Raw genomic sequence first — 13,941 nt, forward strand, 5'->3', positions numbered from 1 at the left:
GAAGTGAAATTGCATAAATTGTTTTGCCCAGATGAAATTATATATATTTTTTTATAACCAACACACATTTATCACCAATCAAAGGACTTCTGGCGTTAACTTCTCTATCAAAATTTCGGTGCACCTCGAATTTTACCCAGACGGAAGTTATTTGGTTTAGTACTACCTAAAACTGCGGTCCCGAATATATATTTATTACTTAGTGAGAGAGAAGGCAGAGGTTGTGCCCACGCAGGCATGCTTGAACGGTTCTCTAATGGAATGAATGAATGAATGAATGTTTAACGACACCCCGGCACGAAAAATACATCGGCTATTGGGTGTCAAACTATGGTAATGCAAACAAATAAAGTGATGATCAACATCAATATAAAAATTCAAGATTTAAATAAAAACAGTGCAAAGAACTGTGCAAAAATACAAATATCACAGATAGATACTGACTTTTACTCAAAATTTCCAATTGCATCTCGAAGAAAACTAGGGGATTTGTGCTGTATTGGCCATTCTCAAAAAGAATGTTACACCCCTGCACCACGGCGAGGTTATAGCACGCGCAGGGCTTTCTCTAATGGAATCATGCCGATAATTGCCACATACACAGGGTGAAGTCAGTTTGTTTTGTATATTAACGACACCACTTTAATATATTAATCATAGGCCAGTGGAAGTCAAACATTTTATAATTTTGACATGTAGTCGTAGAGAGGAATGCCGCTTTATTTTTCCCGTCAGTAGCAAGGAATAGTTTATATACACCATCTCACAAACAGGATAGCACATGCCACGACTTTGATATAGCAGTCGTGGTGCAGTGGCAGGAACGACAAATATTCCACCGACGGGGATCATTCCTTTACCGACAACGCACCAGGCGAGCGCTTTACCACTCGGTTACGTCGAGCCCGCCTTTTAATACTGCAGTTTGATTCAGCTCTATCGTAGACCGTTTGCCTGATGTGCAGATGGCAGCAGGTTCGATCGACCTTGGTGGACTTGCTTTTGTTTGTCTCTGTCTCTTTTTGGCACTTACCAGTTCCTCACACAAGGTAGATCAAAGCTCGTGGTATGTGTTGTCATGTGTATGGGGTAGTGCATACTATACAAAGTATCCCTTTAATTGATGCATAATCAGTATGAATAAGGAAGGAAATTATTTATTTAACGACGCACTCAACACATTTCATTTACGGTTATATGGCGTCGGACATATGGTAGGACGACACATATACTGAGGGAGGAAACCCGCTGTTGCCACTTCATGGGCTATGCTTTTCGATTAGCAGCAAGGGAGGAATCTTTTATATGCACTATTCCATAGACAGGATAGCACATACCACGGCCTTTGATGTACCAGTCGTGGTGCACTGGCTGGAGCAAAAAACAGTATGAATAAAGTATGTGGTGACATCACGTTCCTTTTTTTTCTCTCCACTGATCAAAACAGCGAAATAACCATGAACCCATATTACACTGCCTGCTTATGTCGCACAGGCGTTTAACTTTCTTTCGTCTGCTTATTTTCGTTCTTATATCCAAACAAGGTTCAAGCACTCTGTCCTGGGCACACATATCAGCTATCTGGGCTGTCTGTCCAGGACAGAGGGTTAGTTGTTAGCTGGTTAGTTGTTAGTGAGAGAGAAGAGGGTGCAGTGGTCATACATCTACCCACTGAGTCGTTAGAACTCGCCCTGGGAGGGAGCCGGTGCATGCATTTATCTGCGTTTAAGAAAAAGATACATCGTAAATTCGGCCTCATGTGTTACACACTAAAATAGACGTAGATTAAAGGGACATTACTGAGTTTGTTGCATTGTAAGATGTTTCCGACTAATAAAATATTTCTACGATTAAACTTACATATTAAATATATTTTCTTGTTTAGAATACCATTGTCTGTATATTCAATGCGTTTCTGGTCGTCTTAATATTTATAAGAAGCTCAAACTGGATTTTGTCTTAAAATAATTTCGAAGGTACGAAAAAAAAAGGTTTTTTGGAAATAAAATGAAATTTAACCTAGTACAAATATTAGAACGACCAGAAACACGTTTAATATTTAGCCACTAATGTTTTATGCACAAACATATATTTGATATGTAATTACAATCGTTAAACAATCTTTATTCAATAACATCTTCAAACGTGCAGCAAACTCAGGAATGTCCCTTTAAATTGTGCTTAAATATACATTACTTAAAAAAAGAAACCCACAAAAAAACCCACTCGAAAACCATTTTTTTTACTGTATTTATACTATATACACGCACCACGGTAAAACATGCGTTTATGCAGAGTTGCGTGTTTTCTGCGATTCTGTGTTGTCAGTGGGCCAGGATATGTAGCGCGGAATGCGAGATCCGAGGGCACGTGGACTCGTCTTACTCAAGGTTATTCTCAGCGCTTTCCATAACACGCTGATCAGCGAGAGAAACAACATGCAGAGAGAAAACAGATAAACAAAATAGAGAAACCATGACCGTAACCACCTTCGTCTCTAACTCAGGGTCGTCAAACTGAAACAAGTCGAGGTGTGCCTATGTCTGTATGTGGGCGTGCGTGTGTGTGTCTATGTCTGTATGCGTGTGTGTGTGTGTGTCTATGTCTGTATGTGTGCGTGCGCGTGTGTGTGCGTGTGTGTGTGTGCGTGTCTATGTCTGTGTGTATGCATGCGTGTGCGTGTGTATGTCTATGTATGTATGTGTGCGTGCGTGCGTGCGTGCGTGTGTGTCTATGTCTGTATGTGTGCATGCGTGTGCGTATGTCTATGTCTGTGTGTGCGTGCGTGTGTGACTGCGTGTGTTGTGTATATGAATGTGCGTGTGTATTTGTGTGTGTGTTTGTTTGTGTGTGTGTGTGTGTGTGTTTATGTGTGTGTATGTGTGTGTATCTGTGTGTGCTTTTGTGTGTCCGTATGTGTGTGTATATGTGTGTGTGCGCGCGTGTGTGTGTATTATATTATATTATTTGTGTGTGTGTGTGTGCGTGTGCCTGTGTGTGTGTGTGTGTGTGTGTGTGTGTGTGTGTGTGTATCTTTGTGTGTGTATGTGTATATGTGTGTGTGTGTTTGTACCTGTGCGCGCGCGTGCGTTCGTGGGTACATACTGCCCCTCACCGAAAATAAGTTTAAAAAGTTAAAAGTTTGTTTTGTTTAAAGGAACACGCCCTAGTTGTTAACCATTATGCCGTTGTTTTTCCCTATTAAACCCATTTTCTCACAAATAAAATTGCACTTTACTTACATTTTATTATTTAGAATATACATTTCCATTCACCTGAAATGTTTTTTGGTAATCCTGGTGTTTGTAATACCACAAAATGCATTTTTCGTATTTCTTAAAAACGCGGACACAGATAATTTAAGCAATAAAATCTAAGTATTTTTTATTATTATTCAGTGATCAAAAACGGTCCTAGTAGTGAACAATACGTCGTGGTGTTTAAAAAATAGGGTCTGTCACTTTAACCCTAAGTGTTCGTCAAAGGCGAGAATAGCAGCGATTTGGGTGTAGACATTTGCAACACGATATGCGTTGATAGCGAACACACACGGGCAGAGCCGTCTTAGTTCACGGGCCGAGTCAAGTATTAATGTCACAGGGCACCAATGACTCAAATTCGTGTCAGCACACCGGGTTGTTAAAAATGCACATTTGTTTATATTTTACAATATCAAACGATTTTAAAAATACATTAAAGGGACACACCCTAGTTACGGCTAGTTGATAACCATTACGGCGTCTTTTTTCGCTATTAAACCCATTTTTTTCACAAATAAAATTGCACTTTACTTACCGTTTATTATTTAGAATATACATTTCCATTCACCTGAAGTGTTTTTTGGTAATCCTGGTAATCCTGTTTTTTGTAATACCACAAAATGCATTTTTCGTATTTCATAAAATGGCACGGGCCTCTGAGAAAAAACCGTTGAGCAGACAAGATCTAATCTATTTTTAGAGGGGATCTTCCCGTTTCAACGTCACAGACGTTGGTATACCACGTGACCGTTACAATTTTGGTTCTGTTTGTTTTCTTGTGCACGGTTCGCGCAATCAACATCCGATTTGTTGTCGTTTGCTTGTCGTTCATTTGTGAGGTTTTTCTTCACAGTTCGTGAACATTTTCATTAACAATAAAGTTCAGACAAATAAGTATCTCAATACAAAACGTTACAAACCCTTAAAACTAATAAGTCGTACGATATCTGGAGAGGACAGAACAGTTGGAACATGCCCAAGAGAGGTGAAAGGAACGCACCCCAAGTATGTGTGCACTCTGGGGAATTTGTCGTGACATAGGCATTTCTGTGCTTCGAGCGACATCTACCGGTGACATCAGCATACTAACTTTCAAAATTATTTCAAGTTATTGGGTCACGGGGATTCCCATGGTATTTATCGATATAAAACCTGCCTTTTCCCTCTATTTTATAAAAACGTGATCTAAGTGTGTTAGAGTTTTGTAGATTAACCAAAATTAGAATTAATTTTCGCGGGCTGAAACTAGGGCGTGCGACTTTAACGACACCACAATACCACATAGATTTGATTAATAATCGGCTATTGGATGTCAAACATGATTAACAACACCACTAGAGCACATTAAATAATTAATCATCGGCTACTGAGTCCATCAAAGATATTGTAATTCTGACAGTCATAGAAAGGAAACCCGCTACATGTTTTTATTTGTAGCAAGGGATCTTTTACATGAACCATCCCACAGACTTGATATCACATACCACGGCCTTTGGCATACCAGTCGTGGTGCACTGGCTAAAACGAGAAATAACCCAATGGGCCCATCGATCCCAGACCGACCGAGGATCAAGCGGGAGCTAAACTTTTATTAAAGGGGTGTTTTCTATAGTTGGACAATGCGCCCTTTTGCCTTTGGCCACCTCGCTAAAATACTTGCTTGGTCAGCCGTTGTTTATAGATGAAGAATGTCTTCTCACATATATTCCTTATCTAACGGCATTTACCTCCTGTCGTTAACAAAACTGGACCATCGATCGAAGCTACGTTTGTTTGTTTGCGGTAGTATACGTGTTCTTACACACCCATTGGTGAGAACACCATGCGTCATTTATGTTGACACATACCCTGTTTACACACGTATGTTTGTTAACATGTTCAAGACATACGACTGGCTGCTACTAGGTGATTGCCAGGTCACCAGTGCCATATATCTAATGAAAAACAACACGATGGAAATCGATTACACTGTGACGTATAGCTAACCTGACAATCATGTGTCTGTGATGCGTAAGTCAGCTACAAGTGCAAAGGGTTTTAAATATATTTTAGTCGAAAAAAATGTGATATGTAAGAAATAGAATAATGCATTCGTGTCCGTTAGATACCATTTATCTCACAGCTCGTTGTTTAAACACGTATCAAACTCGCTTTCGCTCGTTAGGTACATTTTAAACCAACTCGTTGTGAGGTAAATGGTATCTATCGGCCACTCATGTATTATTCTCTATGCATATGGTTTAAAGAGAATTAAACATGAAGTGCAGACAATTACCTGCACTTTAAAAACAACAAAAGAAATTGGTTTGTTGGGAAATAAGACGCTTTAGTTATGCTTGCATCTTATTAAAGAAACGCTACACACCTTAAATGTTTATTTTTTTATTGTCCTGTTACAGTGTTGGGAAATAAGCCGCTTTAGTTATGTTTGCATCTTATTAAAGAAACACTACACACCTTAAATGTTTTTGTTTTTTTTACAGTTACAGTGTATGAATACATCTAGCAGAACGCGTGTAAAATACGTGACATCTTAGATGTTGGGGTGGGACGTAGTTCAGTGGTGCTCGCCTGATCCCCGTCGGTGGGCCCTTTGGGCTATTCCTCGTTCCAGCCAGTGCACCACGACTGGTATATAAAAGACAGTGGTGTGTACTATCTTGTCTGTGGGATGATGCATATAAAAGATCCCTTGCTGCTTATCAAAACCAGTAGCCCATGAAGTGACGACAGCGGGTTACCTCTCTCAATATCTATGTGGTCCGTAACCATATGTCCGACGCCATATAACCGTAAATAAAATGTGTTCAGTGCGTTTGTTAAACAAAAACATTTCCATCCTTGCTTCCTTCCTTACATGCAATCATCACACAATTCAGTGGTTGTGTTTGCCTAATCGGTGCCTTCGCAGGATTCTGAATATCTTCTGGCCCAACATCATAACCAACGAAGAACTCCATAAACAAACCTCCACACAGTCATGGGTATCGTATCGGAGATCAAGCGCAGAAGATGGCGCTGGATTAGCCATGTTATCAGAATGCCTGAAACAGCTCTACCAAGAGTGGCACTCCGATGGACCCCTCCCGGAAAAAGGAAAGGAGGACCAAAAGAAACATGGAGGAGGACAGTAGAAAAGGAAATTCGAGAGGGCAGTCTGAGCTGGGGGCTGATGTAGAAGCTGGCAAGAGACAGACAGCAGTGGCGATCTCTGGTTACAGCCTCATGGGTTTCTTAGCACGAAGGGGATTAAGTAAGTAAGTAAGTAAGTAAGAAGTATGTGCCGAAAGTACAACCAGTTCATTATATTGTACTCCACAGATACCTGGGGTGTTTTGGTCGCAGGATGAAATCACGTAGGCGGCCCCGTATTAGAGGGCGTTAGTTATGTTATTCTCTTTGTGGGAAATTCCTTGTATAAAACGGGGCGGGAGGCAGCCCGGTGGTAAAGCACTTGCTTGATGCGCGGTCGGTCTGAGATCGGTCCCCGTCGGTGGCCCAATTGGGCTATTTCTCGTCACAGCCAGTGCACCACGACTGGTGCATCAAACACCGTGGTATATGCTATCCTGTCTGTGGGATGGTCCACACAAAATATCCCTTGCTACTAATGGGAACATGTAGCGGGTTTCCTCTCTATGACTGTGTCAAAATGACCATATGTTTGTTATCCAATAGCCGAAGATTAATAAATCAATGTGTTCTAGTGGTGTCGTTAAACAAACAAAAACTTGTAAAAGACATCTTGCTGCTGATGGAAACATTGTAGCGACGTTCCTTTGAAGACTACGAATCATGACAACAGTGTGCTCTAGTGGTGTCGTAAAACAAAAACAAACGTTTAAAGGGAATGTCCTGAGTGTCTTGCATTGTAAGATGTCTCCGACTAATAAAATATTTTAACGTCTAACAATTCGCATTAAATGTATTTTCTTGTTTAGAATATCAGTGTCTGTATATTCAATGTGTTTGTAAGAAGCCCAATCTGGATTTTGTCTTGAGATAGTTTCGTACGTACAAAAAAAAGATACATTTTAGGAAATAAAATGAAATTTAATCTAGTACAAATACTAGAACGGTCTGAAACACGTTTAATATACAGAGAGTATTATTTTATGCAGAATTTTCTTTTTATATGTAATTACAGTTGTTATATGTATCTGTTAGACGATGCCGTCTTAAACATTGCAGCAAACTCAGGACTTTCACAATTAACACCGCACCCTGATGTGTAAGCCACTCCGGCCAAGCAATGCACTAGCCGAATACTTCGACGGCAAGACAGCTAGACGGACATGTGGACAGTCATCATGTCCTCTAACAGAAACTGTCCAAATGTCCGTCTATAGTCCGTCCCACAGGGAACGCCTTTTTTCATACTATGAAATGAATCAGAAGTTACTTATTTCTGAGCCGATTGAGTTCTAAATTGAACACAAAATAGTATTTTTTGTGTCATTCCCAAAACACTTTTACGTTTCTTCTTTCGTCAAACCAAACTGGATCTTAGCTACCGGAAGTAAATCTGCACAACAACATAAATCCGCCACGTGAAAAATTTACAGATTGAACCTGGGAAGCTCTCATGCGACATTTTTTTTTGTGTGTAACAATAACACTAGAGCACATTGAGTATTAATTATTGGATGTCAAACATTTGGTAATTTTTTTCAAATAGTCTTTGAGAGGAAACCCGCCATATTGTTCCATTATTAGCATGGAAGCTTTTGTATGCATTATCCCACTTACAGGAGTTGTTCAAATCAACAAGAAGCCAACGTAGCTGGTATGGTGTTTTAATATTAATATGTATGTAATCAGTGGCGTGGGGGTGGGGGTGGGGGGTGGGGGGGGGGGGGGTGGGGGGTGGGTGCGCACTGGAGTCATCACCCCATCAATCAATTGTTTTGTTGAAAACTATTACATTGTATATACATACATACATACATACATACATAGTGTGGGTCCCCACCGCCAGCCCCACCCTAACACCAATATAAAATCCTGGCTATGCCAGTGTAATCCCCCCCCCCCCCAAGAAGTTCAGGATCCGCTCCTGGAGAACTTATATCTCAGTTATCTTCCATGTGTACGATGATGAAGATCGTTGCCGGTGATGACGGCTTAAAAGATCTTCCATGTTTTAATCTTCTCGCCGTGTCGCCAAGTCGACTCTGATATTACGTAGTGTCTTATCGGGACTTAACGCAGCTGCCAAGTCATTTCCCAAATCCGATAGCGCAATCTGCTGTTGTAAACCCCGCCAGTCCTCTGGAGCACCTGTCTGTCCTGTGCTATTTTGTAAATGTCTGTGAATTTTAGAAGCAGGTTTAATGGGTGATATTGGGGTCATGTACATCCTGAAGATGGCGGGTTTTTTTTTTTTTTTTTTTTGGTAGATTATTTTCACAAAAACTGACATTTTCAGCTTTTGAGTTTAATAGCAGAAATGTGGTATGTGAGACCGTTGACGGATTACGCAACGTAAAAAAAATGCATTTGTATAGCCTCCTTATACACGAAGCGTGTTGCAACGATAATGCGCGTCCTCATCAAAAATGCTAGATAATACACACACACACACCCCTCCCGAGGGATCCATGCCATCATAAGGTAGTTTCTCCAAGACCACTTTATTTTCTGTTTATATTCATATTTGTTTGGTATGGTAATAAATACTAGATACAAACATATTATAATAATGGCTGGCTGCATGTTACTTCATAAATAATTATGAGACCTACTGTTAGATTAATTATTAATAATAGAGCTATATCACATTCCTATTGCGTGGCCTCCTAAAGTCGCTCACCCCCAATTGGTACACGGAGCTAGTTTTACGAGATCTCGAGGTGAGTGCACGGTTAGCGTCGCACATGCGCAGTGGAATATGAAATACCTCTATTGTTTTGAAAACGTTAAATGCAATTCTCCACAAAAACCTGTCCCTACAAACTAAAATATAAAAAGCTGAAAAACCACCGATATATCCCTAATAACGCATCACATGATACACTCTCCGACAAGAGCGTTACGTAATTGTTGAACTCCATTTTTTGTCCTAAACCAGGGTGAAATAGTTTTCCATTGAATCAGAGGATCACAAGAGGTTGGACTATACCATTTAAAATCCCAAAGCGACCATGTTAACGTTTGTGTTTAAAAACACTATATGCAATGTATCAAACAAACTATGACCCATAAATATCAGTACTACAACCCCTACCTCAAACTATTAACTGCAGAAAATGATACCTTGCATGGCACATTTTCGGTATAACCAGATGTTTTTGCAACACCCCTAGTTTCGCACAAAATGTGAGTACTTTTTTTTTTACAGGTACCCCACACAAGACTACTTGACACAGTGGTACTAGATGAAATAAAATTGCATACATTTTAGCCAAGATGAAACTATGTTTCTTTTACAACCAACACACTCACATTTATAACCAATCACAGGACTTGTGGTGTTAACTTCTCTATCAAAAGTCCGGGGCACCTCGTTTAGTGCTACCTATATCATCACCCAGACATTGCAATTTTAAATTGACAGTGTTATACCGCTATTGACCGTACTAAAAGGAATGACTGTTTTGTTTAATGACGTATTCATCACATTACAATTACGGTAATATAACGTCAAACATATGGTTAAAGTCCACACAGATATTGTGAGAGGAAACCCGCTGTCATCACGCAATGAGCTGCTCTTTCCGGTCAGCAGCAAGGTATTTTATATATGCAGCATTCCACAGAAAAGATAGTACATGCCAGGGCCTTTGTTACAATAGTTGCCGGGCACTAGCTGGAAGGAGGAATAGCCCGATGAGAATCGATTCTAGACCGACGGCGCTCCATGCGCATAAGCGTACGAGACAGGGGGCAGCAGTGCCCACCCCATCCCACCCACACTCCAGTGCTCGAGCAAAACCTCAAATTCGGGCAAAATGTGCTAACCTCAGATCTTTTTACCATCTATTTTTATCATTCTGCCCTAAAGATTAGTTGTAATCCATGTAAAAATGCGTAACGGTTCGTTTGCAACCATATATAGCTGTTTGGTAGTAATGCTAACATCAAATAGCTGATTAATAGATAGATGATTAATAAACCAATGTGCTCTAGTGATGTTGTTAAACAAAACAAACTTTTACTTCCGACATTGATGAGATTACAGATAATCGTTAGTTAGTGCCATGGGCCAGACCAGTTTTCTTAGCAGTGGAGCACGAGAACGGCAAGTGAGTGTAGGGGATAAATCAGGCCTGCATAGCTGATATTTTACCAGGTGAAGTCATTCCAGTCATAGCGACAAAGAGATGGGCGAAACTAAACGCTTGATCTTTACGAGGGACACGTGTAATAACATTCAACAGTGAATCATATCAAATTCTCTGTACATATTTTGAACAAGCCACGCTTAAAGGCACAACTTCCCATATGAACTAACACGGCATCTGGCTAGCAAACTTATATCTTCAGGAAAAGTCGTCGTTGGTTAATACCCCCCCCCCCCCGCTAACACATGCGTCGTAACACATTTATATAAACAATTTTAAAGTATATATTATTTCTGTTTGTCTGTCTCTTTATCTCTCTGTTTGTCTCTATTTGTCTCTCCCTCTATCTGTATCTCTCTGTTTATCTCCCTTTCTCTGTCTCTCTCTCTCTCTCTCTCTCTCTCTCTCTCTGTCTCCTTCCTTCTCTCTCTCTCTGTTTCTCTTTCTGTCTCCTTCCTTCTCTCTCTCTCTTCTCTCTCTCTTCTCTCTCTCTCTCTCTCTCTCTCTCTCTCTCTCTCACTTGCTAAGCTCTCTCTCTCTCTCTGTGTTTCTCTTTGTCTCCTTCCTTCCTCCTTCCTTTCTATCTCTCTCTCTCCTCTCTCTCTCTCTCTCTTTTCTTCTGTTTCTGTTCCTCCTTCTCTCTCTCTCCTCTCTCTCTCTCTCTCCTCTCTCTCTCTCTCTCCGCTCTCCTCTCTCTCTGCTAAGCTCTCTCTCTCTCTCTCTCTCTCTCTCTCTCTCTCTCTCTCTCTCTCTCTCTCTCTCTCTCACACACACACAGTCATACACAAAAATAAACACACAAAAAACACACACACGCACAAACGCACGGACGCACGCACGAACAGTCATATATTATTGAATGAATGTATATATATTATCCTCTATGAAAACGCTTAACGAGTCATAATGAACACCAAAAGACAAAACAGGTGTTATCACTCGCACAACAAGTCGTAAATGGCGGGAATCACCGCCTAAAGGCGCCAAATTCCCCGTACAATAATTATGCATGTTTAAATCATTATCGCACGACAAAAAAAAAAAGACAAAAAAAAAGAGAAAGTAAATTATATAAATAAAATACAAAATGAACTTACCATAACAGCAAACTACCGAAAACGCCAAGAACGTGCACACCCCCGTGGCTTTACATAAATCCATGGCAGCGAAAAGCTATCTTTCAGGATTTACGGAGAAGAAACACGAGTAATCCTTCTGTCGGCGTTTCTTGAAAACGACTGTTATTGTCAGGAACGAAACGTGCTTCTGCCGTACCTGGTCACGTGACAGGTATCGCCCGGTCTTACGTTGGCGTCAAAGGTTTAGGGTTACGTTTCGTGGAGCGAACAAGCGCGTGATGTTCCGCGGAATTGATTCTGTCACACCGGGGAAAAAAATATGTATAAATATATTTCTGTTGTTGTGATAAGAATCACGGAATTTTCTCGTAGAGCTAGACTTTCCCATGGAAGCATTTTAATTTGGGGAGGGACGTAGCCTAATGGCAAAAAGCTCACCTAGTGAGCGGTCGGTTCAGGATTGATCCCCGTCGGTGGACCCATTGAACTATTTTTTGTTCCAGCAACTGCACCACGACTGATGTATCAAAGGCTGTGGTATGTGCTATCCTGTCTGTGGGATGGTGCATATAACAGATCCCTTGCTATTAATAGAAAATTGTAGATGGTTTCCAAAATTACCAAATGCTGCGTCGCAGGATCGAACCACCTCGGTGGATCCATTCAATTGAATTTTTTTTCTCATTCCAAACAGTGCACCGCAGCTGGTCAATGACCATGGAATTTGCTTTCCTGTCTATTGGTAAGTGCATATAAAAAATACCTTGCAGCATTAGAGACAATGTAGAGGGTTTCTTCTGATGACTACGTGTCAGAATTCCTAAATGTTTGACATCCAATAGCAGATTATCAATAAATGGATGAACTCTAGTGGTGTCATTGAACAAAACAAACTTTCATTTTAATATTTCATTCTCCGTGTATGAATTCGACAGCAAGGATTAGAGACTGGAAGGGCCATATTTAGCGGGGTTGGGGTGGGTTGGTGATGGGGTGGAAGAGCAGAGGGGCGCATAATCCGATAACTACACCTGCAATCAAATTACAATTCAGATAAAGAGAAATTGCCCCAAGAATGATTTCAGGTCCCCAGATCATAATGCTTTTTTGTGGTATTTTTGCTTGTTTTTTGCTTGAGAGAGAGAGAGAGAGAGAGAGAGAGAGAGAGGAGAGAGGAGGAGAGAGAGAGAGAGAGAGAGAGAGAGAGAGAGAGAGAGAGAGAGAGAGAGAGAGAGACAGAGACAGAGACAGAGACAGAGAGACAGACAGACAGAGACAGACAGAGACAGAGACAGAGACAGAGACACAGAGATAGAGATGAGAGAGAGAGAGAGAGAGAGAGAGAGAGAGAGAGAGAGAGAGAGAGAGAGAGAGAGAGAGAGAGGGTAGGGAGGGAGAGAGCGAGGGTGTGACAAATACATATATACATGCATACATACGTAAATACAAACACACATACACACGCACGCACACACACACGCACGCACGCACACACACACACACACACACACAACACAGACAGACAGACAGACAGACATAAACAATCAGAGAAAGTGATAGTAAGAGTCGGGGAGAGACAGCGACACACAGAAATAAACAAACAAACACACACACACACACACACACACCACACACACACAGGTGTTGTATATATATATATATATATATATATATATATATATATATATATATATATATATATATAGAGAGAGAGAGAGAGAGAGAGAGATAGAGAGAGAGAGAGAGAGAGAGAGAGAGAGAGAGAGAGAGAGATCTGCCATCACACAGGTAGCTTCTACTGAATTAGCAGCAAACTGTATTTGTACATGCGCAATCCCCTAGACAGGACAATATAAACCCGAAACTTCGATTTACCAATACTGGATGAGAAGATACAGTTCACGACTGATATATCAAATGACGTGGTATGTGCTGCCCTGTTTGTAACAAGGTGCATATAAATGATCCCTTCCTGCTATTGCAAACATGTAGCGTTAAGGTATTCTGTCCTTTCATGTTCACATTCAGACATATTGTTCTTTCTTTTCACATTCAGACATATTGTTTTTTCTGTTCACATTCAGACATCCTGTTCCTTTCTGTTCAATTCTAGGCATTCTGTCCTTTCATGTTCACATTCAGGCATCCTGTTCTTTTCTGTTCACCTTCTCGCATCCTGTTCCTTTCTGTTCACTTCCAGGCATGTTGCTCCTTGCTGTTCACTCCCAGGCATGTTGTTCCTATCTGTTCACATCCGGGCATCCTGTTACTTTTTATTCACATTCAGGCGTTATGTCCTTTCATGTTTACATTCAAGGC

The 13,941-nt window shown here is 40.7% G+C and overlaps 1 protein-coding gene across 2 annotated transcripts in view; it reads right to left on the bottom strand.

The window, feature by feature from the left end:
- LOC121386726 (protein amalgam-like) overlaps positions 1-11,796 on the bottom strand; it is a 55,808-nt gene extending 44,012 nt beyond the window's left edge. For both annotated transcript variants that reach the window (XM_041517721.1, XM_041517720.1), the window contains exon 1: positions 11,641-11,796. In XM_041517721.1, coding sequence (XP_041373655.1) covers positions 11,641-11,704 — 64 coding nt within the window. In that variant the 5' untranslated portion in view covers positions 11,705-11,796. The remainder of the gene's footprint in view (positions 1-11,640) is intronic.
- Positions 11,797-13,941: the final 2,145 nt, after the last annotated feature.

Source organism: Gigantopelta aegis, chromosome 12 (genome assembly GCF_016097555.1).
Source record: "Gigantopelta aegis isolate Gae_Host chromosome 12, Gae_host_genome, whole genome shotgun sequence".
In the NCBI taxonomy this organism is placed as follows: domain Eukaryota; kingdom Metazoa; phylum Mollusca; class Gastropoda; order Neomphalida; family Peltospiridae; genus Gigantopelta; species Gigantopelta aegis.